General features: G+C 32.5%; 1 protein-coding gene across 1 annotated transcript; it reads right to left on the minus strand.

The window, feature by feature from the left end:
- Positions 1–8020: 8020 nt before the first annotated feature.
- LOC127863500 (adhesion G-protein coupled receptor F3-like) lies at positions 8021–16085 on the minus strand. Its single transcript, XM_052403047.1, has 2 exons — positions 15893–16085; positions 8021–8919 (listed from the first exon to the last, which is right to left on the minus strand). The coding sequence occupies exons 1-2, from the start codon at positions 16083–16085 to the stop codon at positions 8126–8128; spliced, it is 987 nt and encodes a 328-aa protein (XP_052259007.1). The 3' UTR covers positions 8021–8125.
- Positions 16086–16324: the final 239 nt, after the last annotated feature.

The raw sequence follows: 16324 nt of genomic DNA on the forward strand, positions 1-16324 counted from the left end.
AACACAGCGACATAGTACAATAAACGTTCTTAGTATAACTTAAATTATTAAATACATGTATATTAAAGCTTAACATAAGAATTTGTTGGATTTGTATACATTATAGGAACAAATGTAGACCAACTTTTTCCTATATGAATGCGAACACATGCAAAGATCAAGATAAATGTATAGACATAATTGGCATATCTAATTGTTTAGTTTATTTTAACTGGTGGGAAGTATTGTTAATGTACGAATGGTAGTATATTTAATTTCGTTTTAACGGTGGTTGTATTAGAATATAACTAAATAAGTGTATCTACGCTTAGACAGGACGAAGTAGTATCAATACTGCAAACAAACATTTAATAATTGTTTCAGTTACTATGATAAATGAACACAGTAATGTTGAAACACAGAATTTTCCTATTTACAGATGAATCATGCATGTATGCTTTCCACTTTTATTTTATTAGAACTGCATAAGTCTCCGTATCTTATTTACCAGTGTAATTTGTTTTCAGGCAAAATCTTTGCATACTTAATATAAATTCACCTCTGGCAAAACTATTTTGTGTAAGTAAACATTTTGGAAGAAGTATTTAACAAAGTTTAAACCAAAGAAGAGTAAAAAACTATTTGTTTCGTACCTTGAAATTAAGTCTTATTGTACACTATGTGTGAACAACCGTTTTAACTATACCATGACAAGTATTAACCTTGAAAACAGAATATACTGCTAAAAATGGCTTTAGAAAACCAGTATATTTTTAGCCTGTTGTTATAATTGTTGGTCAATGGGATTGTTATAGTCCTTATCATGTTTAACTCACGCCAACATGTGTATAGAATATATAAATAATAACACACATATACCATTGTAAATAATAACTAAATAATATACCAGATTGTAGCTTTTATGTATGTTTTATGCTGTTGTTTGTATACAAATCATTTTATGTTATTGTTGTGAATTCAATAGTTCTAATATAGTTCGAAAGTAGTGTTAATAGTCTGTACTTTTTGAGAAAGCTCAAAAACATTGCAATCCATTGTAGAGACTATATCTGCTTTAAATTATTTCATTATTTTGTTTCAAAATTCATAGATGCGAATGCTAAAAATATACCAATAACACGCAATAATAACTTATAATAGATACACACTTGTAATATTTCGAAATTAATATTCAAATGTATATCTTATTATGCCATTGCAAAGATGGTTGTATTTATTAAAGCATCACTATAAAACATGAATAGTGTTATATAATATAAATCTATTATTTTAATTATCAATTCTACGATGTAGTAAAGATAAGAAGGTTAAAAAATGAAACATATCTTAAAGTCAATAGAAATAGAAACACGTAAAGTATGTGTATGAATATTGTGCACCTCAGTTCATTCAGGCTCTACCATTGCTTTTTCGAATGCATACCTGTATTGGTCAATTATTCGGATTATAATATTCTTGCTCAATTCATGTTGTGGACACTATGATTGTTATGTACCTAATCTCGCTGCTATTTTTATAATATTGACATTTCTCCTTCTTTGTTTAATGCTTAAGGGATTTATAGACCCGTACTACGTGTAAAGTTCATCTATGTATTCTTGACAATTAACCATTCTACATACTTTGTTTAAAGTTTAGATATGAATGTTATTGATAGCTACAACGCATAAATGTTGATGAAAACTCATATAAAACTGTAACGTTATCAAAAATTACTATGTTGTAATCGTTTAATATGTGTTGTATTTTAAAATTAGATTCGGAAAAATGTCCAACCATACAATTATTTAACCAATTTTGCTATTTGATTCAATTGTTTATCCCCTTAAAAGTATACACTCCCTTAAGCATTTCCCGTTTCCAACATCGTCAGCCTCGTTCTTGAGTCTATTTAAATGGGAGGCAACACCTACAAAAGTCGTTGTAGTACTTGTAGTATCCGTCGAGCAGGTACTGCGGTTTGAGCGCCGTGCAATAGACGAGAAAGAACGTGCACGAACAGAACAGCGTCTCGCTATAAGGCACGGCTGGATGTAAGCCTCGCTTCACCAGGTTGCTCACCATGGTGCCTATGGCCCGGGCGATATCGAACAGACATTATGATCAACTTCGCGTTCGATCCTCCATCACAACGGCGCGGCCGGCGATACCGCCCGCTAGATTGCTGTTCCAGTCGTCCTCGAAATATAGCTTATGAAAGCATATGTGAAACTACATTAACTTCAATAATAGCATAATAAACAACGTTTTATCTGAGTGTGAGAAGGCATTACAACATTATCAGGCAAATGAGGCAATTGAAATAGTCTGATACCCGGACCTTAAACATTAACGGATAATTAGACAATAATGGAATTTGAATATTATCTTGGAAGCACATTATATTAAGTGCTCGTGACAATATTGTCTGCATCTTCGAAAACGCAATGAAGATTGTATCTCTATAAAATAAACACTGCCAATGTGTATTTTGATTTTATTGTATTGAACTAGTGTGATTGAACATATAAATTGTATCTTATTACAATTCATTTTATAAAGGTGTCCTCATATCAATATGAATTCAAAGATATCAATTATATTAAAATAAAACTTATTTCATGTGGTCTTATTTATCAATAACAAATCGGTCAAACAATATCGTTTTCTTTAGAAAGAATGTTAACCATGTGGTGTCACCCCCTTTTGTTTTGATTCTTCCTCTCGGCAGTTCAATCCGCTTTTATTAAAAAGGAGGAAATTGCAATGCACAAGAAGAAGAACCATAACCATACACTTTCTTAAACAAGAGTTATTGCTGTTTGTGTTTTTATATGATTTAACTTTTAAAGGCTTTATCTCAGATATGATACACGATTTCAAAATAAAACGGTATGTATATATATATATATATATATATATATATATATATATATATATATATATATATATATATATATATATATATATATATATATATTAATGAGGAAAAGTGCTATGTTCACAAACCATAATCATACACTTTGTTAAACAAATGTTATCGTTTTTGTGTAATAACAATCTGTATTGCTATATCTCCCTTACACTTTGTTTGTTTTAGTTCCGTTTTAGTTACCCAACCTTTTTGACCTACCCAATCTTTTTTTCGTACCCAATTTTTTTTCGTACCCAAATTTTGTTTCGTACCCAATTTTTTTTTCGTACCCACATTGTTTTTTGGCATATTTGTTCGTACCCAAAATTTTCGTATCCAACATTTGTCGTACCCACATACACAATTGTGGTGATGTACATAAAGTTGAATTGATGCTTTTATATCCGTCCCTTTCAAAAGCATAGTCATACCAGTACTGTCAGTACTTTGATTTTATTTGTTTCCAAACCGTAGGATAATTACTTCATTGAGCCGAACTTTCCAATATCTAAAAAAAAGGTTAATTCTACATGTTGTAGATAAAACAACTGAGGCAGTTGGGTGACAAAAGGTGCAAAAATGACCCTTTTGCTTAAGAAAATATATATATGAATTTTTTAAGTGCAGTGTTTTATGTTCGCATAACACGTCAATAATTATCTTATTGCGCAAAAACGGTTGAACTTTTATGAAAATTATGTCTTTATCCTAACATATATTTACATGTTCACGCTTTTTCCATCAAGAAAACAAAAATGCTTTCATTAGCATAATTATTGTATTAAATCGATGTTAATATAGTCGTTGACATAATTGCATGTAAGGGAACTAAAAGGTCGCATATTTGATGAATAGAGAAATGTCAAATAATGACATTTTAAACGATTATTTGGAGATCTAATGGTGAAGAATACCAGTAAATGCTGACATATTTATCACGGCATTTCATATTTTCCAGCTGAAGATGGAATGTTGTGAGTACATAAATTGTATCATGTTCGAGTGAACGTTTCTGAAGGGTCACGGCTAAACAATGCATTGTTAGCAAAAAGTAAATATTACTTATTGCGCCTGTTACTGATCATTTGTTCTGAAAATAATTATTGACCTGGTATTTTTAATAACAATTATGTTGTTGATACGCTTCAAACACTAACTATTTTCTAAACGGATTCATTTTAGATCTGTACCACATAAAACAGACCAACAAATTAAATAATGAAATTATTCTGTTGGCCAATTTAATCCGTTAACATGCAATTACTGGTAAGGTGCTAAATACGCGCTATGAGGTAGCACGTATATAAAAAATTAACGAGATGCAACGTGGGGACAGTGGTCTAGTGGTATGATGCTGGTCTAGGGATCGGAAGGTCCCTGGTTCGAATCCCGCCCAGGGCACTGGATTTTTCTGAGCAAAAAATTAATCCCACGCTTGCCATCTCCACCCATGTGTATAAATGGGTACCTGTGAGGGAAATAAGCCAATGTGCCGTGGCTGCCTGGTGCGCCATATGTAAACGGACGACTTAGATCCCAGTGATCGGGTGGTGATTGTCAAAATCGGCTGAAGATGTATATCGAAGCAGACTATAAACCGCACCTTTAACCTTTATCAAACATAAACATCAACATATCGGCGCGGATGTGCTTTCTCCGACAGTCTATTGTTTATTCTCAATCTTAACACATATCTATTAAACTCAATAATGCCCACATCGATATAGTTCAATTTTTTAAATAAAATAATTTCGCCGTTCATTGTTTCTTTGTGATTTATAGCCTATCAAAGTCAGCGCGAAATACAATTAAAATCATAAATAAGCCATAAATATTTCACAATACACAAACAAGATTTTTAAAACTGTGTCAATCTCAACAGCATGTGCATTATATATGTGTGCAAACTATGCTTATCTTCATATTTAAACATTACAATTCGACAAAAATAAAAACGCAATGACAAACTCAAACTCAATTTGTTTATTTAAGTAAATCCAGGCCGCCGGCCCAAAAATACACAATATACACAAACCATATACAGGCTCATAGTTGCATTGTAACTAGTGTTATCCTTATTAATTATCCAATAAGGTAGATATACATATAAATACAAATTGATGTTGTTTCACAGGTAGGTATGCATATTAATACAAAGTTATGAATTTTATATTTATATTGGTATGCAACACATTTATATTGAACGTTTAAACAAGGTTTAAAAAGAACTTTTATTTTGACTCATTGAACCAATAAAAGCTCAAATGTGAGGGCCAGTTTATCTTGAAAGTCTATCGTTTAGTTGATTGCAAACTCGGGTACCATATAAGTGGTTTTTACAAATAATATTTTCCTCGGGTGAACGTCTAACTTTGTCCTCAAAACTGTTTAAAATTCATGTTTAAAACATGCAGAAAAACAAAAACAAACAATTTACGTCAACTTTTATTTATATTACAACATACAATGTACTACAACTATTTTTTTTAAATAACAACATACAATATACATGTACTACAACTGTTATTTAAACTTACGGCATATATATTGAAAAATTTAATGAATAATTTAAGAAGGAATTTTCAAGATACACCTACTTTTTTGTTGGAAGCTATTGGTGTGACTGATGTTGTTTTGCACATGTGATCATTAACCGCTCATTTCTTCGTTAAACCTCTCAAGTAACGAATGCCATAAAAAAAGTACAGTATTTTGACCACTAATATAGAAGCTTTAAAATAAGCATCAGTTAGTTTAAAGAGAATATTTATTTTACATTGCACAGGTTGTTAACATTGAATTTTGCTGACATAACATGGGTAAATTGCTGTGTGTAAAGCACAAGGGCTATACATACTGTAGTGCCGCTGATAACTTACAACAATAACAAAAACAAGGTTGTACTATCTTTAGAGTAACGTATTTATGTACAATATTTAGCTATTTAACTATCAAACAAATTGTGCAATTGTGTTTGTTAAGTACCAGATCAGGACATTATCAAACTACAGGTCCATGTGGAGGGCCAATATGGAGGCAAATACAATCCCCACATTATACGCAAAAGGCTTTAACATATACATATTTTGTCACATCTTCAACTGTTTAATAGTTTATGGATATAACATGCAAAATGGACTTAAATGTTTAATTATAAATAAGTGCAACATACAAGTGACCATGGTGTTAAGACAAATGGTATTTATATGATGAATAAATAGCTTAATATAAATAGAGGAAGAAGAAAGAAATAGTCCCCGTTCAATATATTGCAGAAGGGAAACAATATCTTCTCCGGAAGCACTATGTTTATTTCACAAACTATAATACACTCAATTTCATCAACCTTAAATTAGTCATTGTCGATAACAATTATCACGTAAAGCCCCCCACCACCCGTCCACACACACACAAACACTCACTCAAAGCAAACTGACCTCCGCCCTATTCAGTACTTTGTAGCACCACAACATATGTATATTTTTTGCGTTTTTTTCTTCCTGTAAGTAACACCAACGATGATTTTGAAGTCAAGTATTAGGAAGAATCATTTAGCGACCTTGTCAGTCTTTTTTCACAGTACTACTTTTCAAGACTACATGGGTAACTGTTATATTTAGGAAAACACAAATATGCCCACAGCTATTATCATAGAATCTTTATTGTTTACTATATTGCATAAAAAAGCTGTACATTAGTAAATGCTGTTTGGGTTTGTTAATGACAAAATGTTTTTTTTTACTGTTACGTGAATATTCTTTGTTATTCTGTCTAATTTTTGAATTCCGCTATTAGTAATGATGGCTATAATTAAATAATTGTATACTGTGTCAATTATTTCTTGACAAAAATCTCAACTTTGTTCATTATGCTGAAAAATAATAAAAAGCAAGTTTATATTTCAATACCAATTTATTATTCGTTTGTATACTAGAATTGGCGCCAATTCCAGCGGAAAAAGGTTGTAAGTTAAAATCTATTAATGTAATATTCCGTTTTATGTTTTAAAAAAAAGAGTCTTGTATGTAAACAAACTGTGTTTAACCTCCCCTATAATATTTAAAAAAAAAAAAGAAAGTAAGGTTAGTTTGTTTCTTTCAGTCCTATGCAAGTTGTTATGTTCTGCACAAAAATAAGAGAAGGACAATTGCTCCAAAAATACTACAGAAATAGTTATTGATCTCTGTATTATGCTCTGCATCTAGTTTTTTTAATACTTTTGATTGAAAGCTCTGCACAGGAACAATAAAAAAGTGCAATAACTCAATAAACCCTGAATTACGGTCATTTTGATAGAAATTTTCTCTGCAAGTCATCTATAAGCACATGTAGGTTTATATCAATATCTTCAAAACGTATGCTCACACAAGAAACTTTAATAAAGCAAATAAGCATATAACTGAAACTCCAAAAATATTGGTATGAGAGCTGTGGGTCTTACACTCTCGTCTTTCTCTAAATTAATTCTATCAACGTATAACGTTTCAAATAAATTAGTTTAATACAAAAAGAGAGCCATGCTACAAACAAGAACATATGTTTAAAGTGAATCCTGAACTATCAACAGTGAGTTAAAATTGTTGTAAGTTGCACTTCCCGTTACAGCACACAGTTCTTATATACAATTTCATTTTGGATCACTTCTCTGCTTTTGAGCTTTGATCCACAAAAGAAACTAGACGGATTGGCGCAAGGAAGGACGGAAAGACGACAGAAAAATTTCCCGGACGATGCAATTTTTATATTCCTTCCTATGGGCGCATTATTAAGCGTAATTTAATTAAGATTCTTTTTGGTCTATGGTGAGTGTACTTATTCGCTTAATAATATTTTTGTATCTGTTGAACAATTATATTTGTAAACTTAGTTACAAAAAATGCGTTCTTCGTTATACTAACTGTCAATAATATTGAAATAGCAAATAAATCAACCGACATTGTAATTTTCGTATGCAATCATAGTTTTAGTGCAACCGCATTCCATGGTTTGCAGGGTATGCATATTAAAATAATTATTACAACGAGGCAGTTTTAAAATGTACAAAATGTATATACATATATATGTACACATACATATCAAAAGCCAACACAATTACAAACAAAATTATCAAGAGCGTAATAACGGCAAGCAATATACAATAAAATGATTGCAATATGCAAATCAATATAATAATAATACAAATATCAGAATAATAGCAATTATACACAATGACAAGTGCAATTAATTACATTTTTAAAGAGTTGCTGCATTTGTTCTGTTGGACTGTATTGCCTTTTTCGAAGAATCACTATTACTTAAGGTTAAAGTACGGTCTTTTGATAGATTGAAGTGTTCTTTTAAATCAATCAGCGTTCGTCTGTTACAAATAAACGAAAAGAAAAGGAAAACCCCTTGACTTAAATTTAATATGATAAAAATATAGGTGACCGGATCAAGATCTGCTACAGAATCAACTAAGCCAAATACCCATGTTAAACCAGTTAGGGTTGAGAGTTTTATAAATATGCACATTTCGTTTCTGTCATTTGCTACATGTCTTTGAATTCTTTGACTTTTTCTTATATTAATGATCACTTTTACAAACATAAGGCCATTTGTAGCTATAACAAATGCTACCGGAATCACAAAAGTAATAAAAAGCATAGTTTGTTCATTGATATAGCAGTGTTCTTTTCCGTAACCAATATCATTATTTATTACTTCCGACAGTGTTACATGGACACAAACCCAGAACACTGAAGACAATAGGGCATACACTTGATATTTAAAACACCGCATCCAGTTCGTCCCTCCAGCTATAATTCTGGTAGAAGCGAGCATGTAAAACATGTGGTACGTGCACACGTTCATCTCAAACATCACCAGCAGCCATGCAAAGTGAAGAATAAGGCCAAGGGCAGCACAAGATGCAGATGCAGGAGGTACATTACCGGCACTACTGACAAGATATAGCGCCTGAGCAAGAAGAAGTGAACACATAAGCAGAATGGAATTTATACCTGGAATACCTTTTTTAGGTTGACCAGCTAAAATATAGATTATCAAACTAACAGCTAAAGCTAATATTGATAAACTTATACAGGATAAGGAAAGGATATATTTATAGTTATATGTGGATTTTACTAAATCAAATTGTTTGATACTATTTGTGTACATTTCATAAATGTTATTGCACACCACAACATTTTCTTGGTCGATAAAATAGTATTGGTCCGTGTCTAAAATGATCGTTTGTCCCATGTGCAGTTTTCCGTCAAATGATTTTGTCCACGATATATCAAGATAGGACAACGCTTTTAGTGGACAGTCGAAATGGTCAAATAAACTTAGCTCATCACCAGATCCATTACAGTCATACACGAGTGTGCCGCCGTACTTCCAATACGTGTCATGTTCATATATTGGTGTTGTTAAAAGAATATCACTGTCATATTTCAACGTGTATATGTGTATGTCTGTATTTTCCACTGTGTTTATTGAATTTGACATACGCTCCATGCAGATTGTAACATTTGTATTTTGAAACAATGACATAATAATATTGGTAATGTTTGCATTAATCTCAAAATTCGCAACCATTTTCAACTTAATATCTAATGATGTGTGTTCTATTGACGATACCGTCACTGATGAATGAATATCCTCGATATTCCATATACGAGTGCGAAATTTCCACGTTATATAGTCTATACACATATTCTTCAATGCCTGGTTTTGTTGAATTGAATTACTGATTCCCTTCAAGATAACATTCACGTGAGATTCTATTTTTGAGTTGTTCAATATTTCCATTGGAAAAACCCGCAATGGTAATCGGATGTAGATATTGTTGTACGTTTCGTTCTGTGAGATGCATTTTCCGTTCAACAACGTTTTTCTTTTACCACAAAATACGTTTTTCTGTAAAGATAATTAAAAAACAACATGCAAACTCTTCGACTGATAGCGTAAGACAACTACTTTTATTTAAGTACCGGATTGCTTCATATATTAGAATGAATTGTATAATATGTCAGTATTCAGAATGGATTTTAAGACTTTACAGCAATTCTGTATTCATCAAATGATTAGAATGATATTAACATTTAATGCAACAGGTCTATCCAATAGTTGTAAATGTAACGATAAATTTATCAGCTATGTAAGTAACGTAGGATATATATATTCACCTGCATATGATTCGGTATTGCTGTCGTGTCCACGTTAAATAAATTTAAATACACGTTGGATTTTGAACAGCTTGTGTCTATATGCGTTTCATTGAATCCATTACAGAGCAGACAAAATATATTTTGAAATCCGCTTGTGAATATCGATGAAGGAATCGTGGCACTGTTAAAAAGTTTTACAGGTGATTGATAGATTTTACAAGCCCGCTCTAATTCCGCGTCATACATTGCCCAATTGCCCGTAACGTTGCAGTCGTTTATATATGGCCAGCAATAGTCCAATGACAGGTTCAGACGAGTATCATTCTTATAGAACTCAATTTTACAATCTTTCCTTTCCAAAAGAGAAAATAGAAAAAAAGCACTTTCGTTACTTCTTACAATTGAAAAGTTGTCACATTTTAGTATTGGATCAAAATATGCAAACCTGTCTTCGCTCAATCCATGACAGTAGGCACAATATTTGTTCCTGTATTTTATTAACGTTTTATTGTCATAAACCGGTGTCAAATCTTGCAGATCTAGATTTTGCGTGTAATATTGGCTACATAACCTTGCATATGTAATATTGCTATGCGTTGGGCAAGAAGTTATCCCAAATTGCCCATATGCGTTTTGCGAACTGAGCGAAAAAGCAATGCATTGTTTTGACGAAACGGTAATATCTTTATTTACATCAAAATGTGTTTCATCGATGATGTCTACACAACAGTTTCCCTTATCGGCACATGTTGTTACGTTGCAGCTGCATTCATGACAAAACGAACAACCCTTCATGACACGCTTGACATTATAAGTGCACAGCGGTATGTCAGAACATGTCTCTAGTTGCTTATTTATAACGATCTGACGTAGTGGCATTGCCTTTTCCTGTATTGCAATATTACAATACATCCCAGTTGTGTTGCTCTTATTTCGGCCTGTATTGCTTTCCAAGTCCGATTTCAATAGTGGAATTTCAGTTGAAAACGATCTTTCATGTGCATCTTGAATTTCGCGAACTGCGATTATGTTTCCTTGTGTGTTATTGTTGCCATTATCGCTTGTTTGTACATACACACTATGTGTATTTAGTAAAAATTTCAACACAACAAGATACAATAAAACACAAAGCATATTTCCAATGTGATACGTCCTCGCCATTTGAATAGAGTTTGTCAAGTGGCCGAGAAAACAAACAAATGCCGGCACAAAAGCGTTTATATAACTGCGGCATGGTTTTCCCAATATCACGTACTCCTGACGTACTGAACAAAACAATACATTACAAGCCTTAATGCCTGATGGCTTAGGAGCGGAATGGTATTTATCGTTCTAGATTATCAAAAGCACACAAATCCCGCTTTGTATTTTATTATACATGTAGCATTATCAATAACGATATTAAACGGATTTTCGGCGAGCAAATGTCAAGTTTTTATGACTGTTTGGTGTTTAGTATTAAAATGGTGAATACTTCCAGGGGTGTACCAGGACCTATTTCGACGATACGCATCGAGATTAGGAAGGAGGGGGAAAGGTGTGGAATTACCCCCGAACTAATCTGCTTTGAAAGTCATGGATGCAATAAAATTAAGTTTTACACAGTTGTGTTAATGTCCATTTTCAAAGTATTTGTCATAGATTAAAATGATAATTTATACAGTATGTTTGAACATTTAATACATCTTACAAAGAAAAATGTTAGAAACATTGATTAATTAAAGAAACATAACCATTCGATGTTTATATCGCGTTTAATGTATGTTACCAGACAACACCTAGCGTTCAAATTGTAGCTTTTGCTATAATACACCGTTCAATCGACTCCAGCGACGACTGTGGATCATGCGACGGCTGATATAATGTATACATGTCGGTGAAAAGCGGAGTGTAATTATTTCCCTATTCTTTATAGACTATATATATATAGTTTTTAGTCTATATGTACACAGTTAAAATTATCAATTTTACAGTTCTGAGCAGGGACTAACGTCCCCATCTCATCATGCCACTTTACACTGTCTCAGCCGCATGCATGAGCATACTTGTATTTTCGTTGCCGTTATCATGACCATCTAATAATTAGTCACGGCCGTTATCATGAGGCATTTTTTAAAACCCACTCAAGTTTACTCGTTGATAAAATGTTGTTTGTCCATGTGGAATGCTGTTATTTGAAATAACCAAAGAAAAATGATTATAGATTTCAATAAAATGTTGTTCATATTTATATTTGGTCTAAATCCGGCGTAATTAGACTTTGTAAATTATGTTTGATTTTGGACCACAATCTAACTGATTTCGTGAAACGTAAGCAGGTAGGAAGGTAGGAATAACGTCTTTCTTACTTAGGCTCTTAAAGAACACACTTAAACCTGCTCAATCCAATACGAAATATATAACGGATAGGGAAAAGCACACACTCAGCTTTCTATCGACATGTATACAGTATCTCAGTCGTCGCAGGATTCACAGTCTCGCCGCTGGAGTCGATTGAACGGTGTATATAAGGAACATATATGTTTTATGTGTTAACTTTATTTTTCGAAATATTAAACGAAATATATTTTTTGATTTTGAGTATTAACGGACTTTAAATATTTAATGCCAAATAAAAGGAGAAACAGCACGTATATATTGTAGAACTAGTTAGCAAAAAACCTACTTAATCATGAGTCAACATCGATGCGAACGAAGTAAAATGTCATCACTCCTCCAGTATACCTATTATTTTGTTTCGCACAATAATCAATTATTTTTATATAGATTGTTATGATCAGGTCAAGGTCACACAATATGTCATTGCGTATAATTTGTGATGACACGTACGGCGACGGTTTTCATTAGTCAACTGTTCTCATCTGCACCTGTGCGTATACCTAGGCCCATGATTGCTATATGAAAAACAGTGCGTGTACTAACGTTTTGTGATCAAAGAGGAAAAGCTTTTTTTCATTAATTAATTTATTTATTAAATATAATGAACACATGTATGGTGGACATATATATTGTGTACGTCCATGTGCATATAACGTGGAAACAGTAATATAAGTTCACGACATGTACAAACACAATGAACAGAGTCGTTTTTATAACGTATGTGTTCGTGAGTGTCAAATACTACTATTCTTATGATTGATCTTAAATTACTTTCCCTTCAAAAACGAATTATCAATAATAACGACTTATAAGTGTTCGCATTTACTCAAGCTATAATTTGATATGTTTATTCCTTAATGTATTTTGAAATGGTTTTTTTCACATACCTACATGTATTATTAATGGGCTGGCGATGATGGTTTTCTTATTTCCTCACGAATATTTATTATACTACGGTACGATAATAATAAAGTTATTCGTAGAAATGATGTTTTGGGGGAAATTTGCTGTGATAATGCGCATCAGGAAAAACAAACTTATAATCTCCTTTCTGATAAATACTCGAAAGTACATCAGCCCATTTTTTAAATGAAGGCTGGCGAGTATTTATCCGAATTTCTTTCAGATTGAACATTTTAATACGACATAATTTGACATTAATCTAATAATCTTTAGTGTTCTTTATTTCTTATTCCAAAGTGTTTATGAACACCAGATCAAAAATAGGTTATGACATTTTAGTGACTTACTTTTGATAAAATGATGGTTAAACACTAGTAACGTTCTATTCAACGGTAACAGTTAGTACTTTTTTGTCTTTCAATACGAGAAAAGACACATATGATACATATGATGACACGTTTAAAGTATTTATGTTTTAACGAATTGTGCATCATAGCCTAAAAGAATTAACATGTGGTGTGTCGTTCGTTGCTTAAACGCAATTTTAGTGAAAATGCTTCATGATTTTATAATATTTCACTAATGTATACTGTTTATTTTTCCGGCAACTATTTAGTTCATAGTAATCGGTCACTGCGCACCGTTCCAATTGAGGTCTCAATGTTATAAGATAACACTGATGTCTTGAGAAACGTGTCTAAATGAATTTCATAAACGATAGCCTTCCTATAAAATAAGGTTCTTCTAGTAAGTCGGTATTATTCAAATCATGGCTTCGTAGACATATGTTAAGTAAATAAGTGCAATGCAGGCAATACTGGTATTGTTATCACTTTGTTTTATAAGTTAACGGGTTTGTTATATTTAAACAGTATATTTTATATTGAAAAGGACATTTTGCATTGTGTTTAAAAATTGAGAAATATGGTGTACGCTATGTAATCCGATGTGCAACACGTAATTTGTAAGAAGTTCTCTAGAATTTATTTCCATACGAAATGAACGCCAACGAAAGCTAACATATAGTGGCTTATTTGATATATACATTGTAGCGACAATGTTGTAATGGGTGTTGAAGACGCATGAGCGGTGAAAGTACATGGATAAGGGGTCATCATGACCAATAATACGTTATTAGACCGTACAGATTGCATACGAAAAACATAATACAGAGAAGGCGTGATTTTGAACTTGAAGACATTTAATGACATAATTAATACATAACAAATACTTTCATGAACAATTGAGTGGCGGTAACCATACTTAACACCCAAATGTCGTCGTCATAGCAATATTTGATACAGATCAAGAACGTATTTGACATATGTTGTGATGCGTATGAATAATGGGGAAACAAAAAGCCTCCTAATAAATTAATAACGAAATGCCATCGAACAACATTTATAAGAATTATTCTGACCATATTGTGAACAATACATTTAGAAGTTAAGTGCGAAGCGGGACACAGAAAAAACAAGAGTCATTTAAAAAAACACCAATATATATATATATATATATATATATATATATTCGTAATGCGCAATATGGAGTTTTAATTTATTAATGTAACAAACGTATTAAAATATATATATGACAGGTTTTCTTAACCCCTGTATGATTCAATATTAAAGATGCTCATTCCAATTGAGAGAAAGAAACATTCACTCACTTTGTTTATTTATTAATTGGTTCATTTCATTTGTGGAGAACAATTCATCAGAAAAATAAATTAAATAATTAAGTTTTTTAAAGTATCAATCAGACAATTATAAGTAGACATGGTGTTTCATCGTTTAATTGATCTTTTTAGAGTATATCAAGGTTCGTATCACGTCAGAACTGTGACATTGTGTTGTGACTGACGTGATCTATTTCAGCATTGTGCAAATTCGTTTGACTTACATTTACACAACATATAGAAATTAAAAACAAATCCAGAACAATCCAGAATATTAAACAGGAGAGAAAAGTAAAATCATTAAACTGTTATATCATTTGCTTACTTTGAATGCATTGTCATTGGTCAGTTGTGTTGCTGCACTTACCCCGTGATATCTCTCTGGTTTGAGAAAATACCATATGGTTGTATGCATGACCGTTCTGCAAAACACGTCATTTTACGTATTTGCGAAAAAAAAATATAAATGTACAAGTTTATGCTGTTTTGCAACATATAAACATTTAAGTCTAGAGTTAACCTTCTTGACGATATTATTTACAATAGAAGTACCGGACAAATCAGCAGCTAGAATAGAACCAAGATATTTTACATACGTCTGAGATTTTATAACATGATCATTACATTGTATATGAAAATTGTCCACCTTGGTGAGTTTACGTTTCGAACCAAAAAGAATACATTCTGTTTTGCCTAGATTGAGGGATAGCTTATTGTCAATTAACCACTTACTACAGGACTCGAGCTCTTTGCCTAAAACTTGACTGATGGTACTTGGATCTTTATGTGAATACAAAATAGCACTGTCATCAGCATAGAGTATTAATTTACAGTTGGATGATATACTTGTTTTCATATCATTAACGTAGGTCAAGAACAAAAGAGGACCCAGTATACTCCCTTGGGGAACACCACACACGACCGATTTGAAATCCGATTTAGCGGCATTAACATGTACAGACTGCGTCCTATTCGTTAGGTACGAGCGAAACCACTCCACAGACTCCACTCCCATCGCACGAAGCTTCCAACACAGAATGTCATGATCTACAGTGTCGAATGCCTTCTGTAGATCTAACATAATCATACCAGTAAACAAGCCATTAGAGGTTTGTCCACGTATATGATCAGACAGGTGAATAAGACAGGAGTCAGTGGAGTGATTCCCCCTGAATCCACTCTGATACTCATACAAAAGACCGTTCTTCACTAAAAAGGATTCCAACTGGTTGTATACAGCTCTCTCTAATATTTTTGAAACATATGGACAAAATACTAACCGGTCTATAATTAGAAATAATAACAAACCTCAAACCTAGG

Source organism: Dreissena polymorpha, unplaced genomic scaffold (genome assembly GCF_020536995.1).
Source record: "Dreissena polymorpha isolate Duluth1 unplaced genomic scaffold, UMN_Dpol_1.0 chrUn011, whole genome shotgun sequence".
NCBI lineage: Eukaryota > Metazoa > Mollusca > Bivalvia > Myida > Dreissenidae > Dreissena > Dreissena polymorpha.

Bases quoted from the DNA above. Each gene is read 5' to 3' on its own strand.
- LOC127863500 (XM_052403047.1), bottom strand. From the start codon at position 16,085: ATGTTAGATCTACAGAAGGCATTCGACACTGTAGATCATGACATTCTG. The intron at 8,920-15,892 runs GTCCTCTTTTGT...TCTATATTTTAG, and splicing joins TCCCCAAGGGAGTATACTGG to CTGGTCAACCTAAAAAAGGT.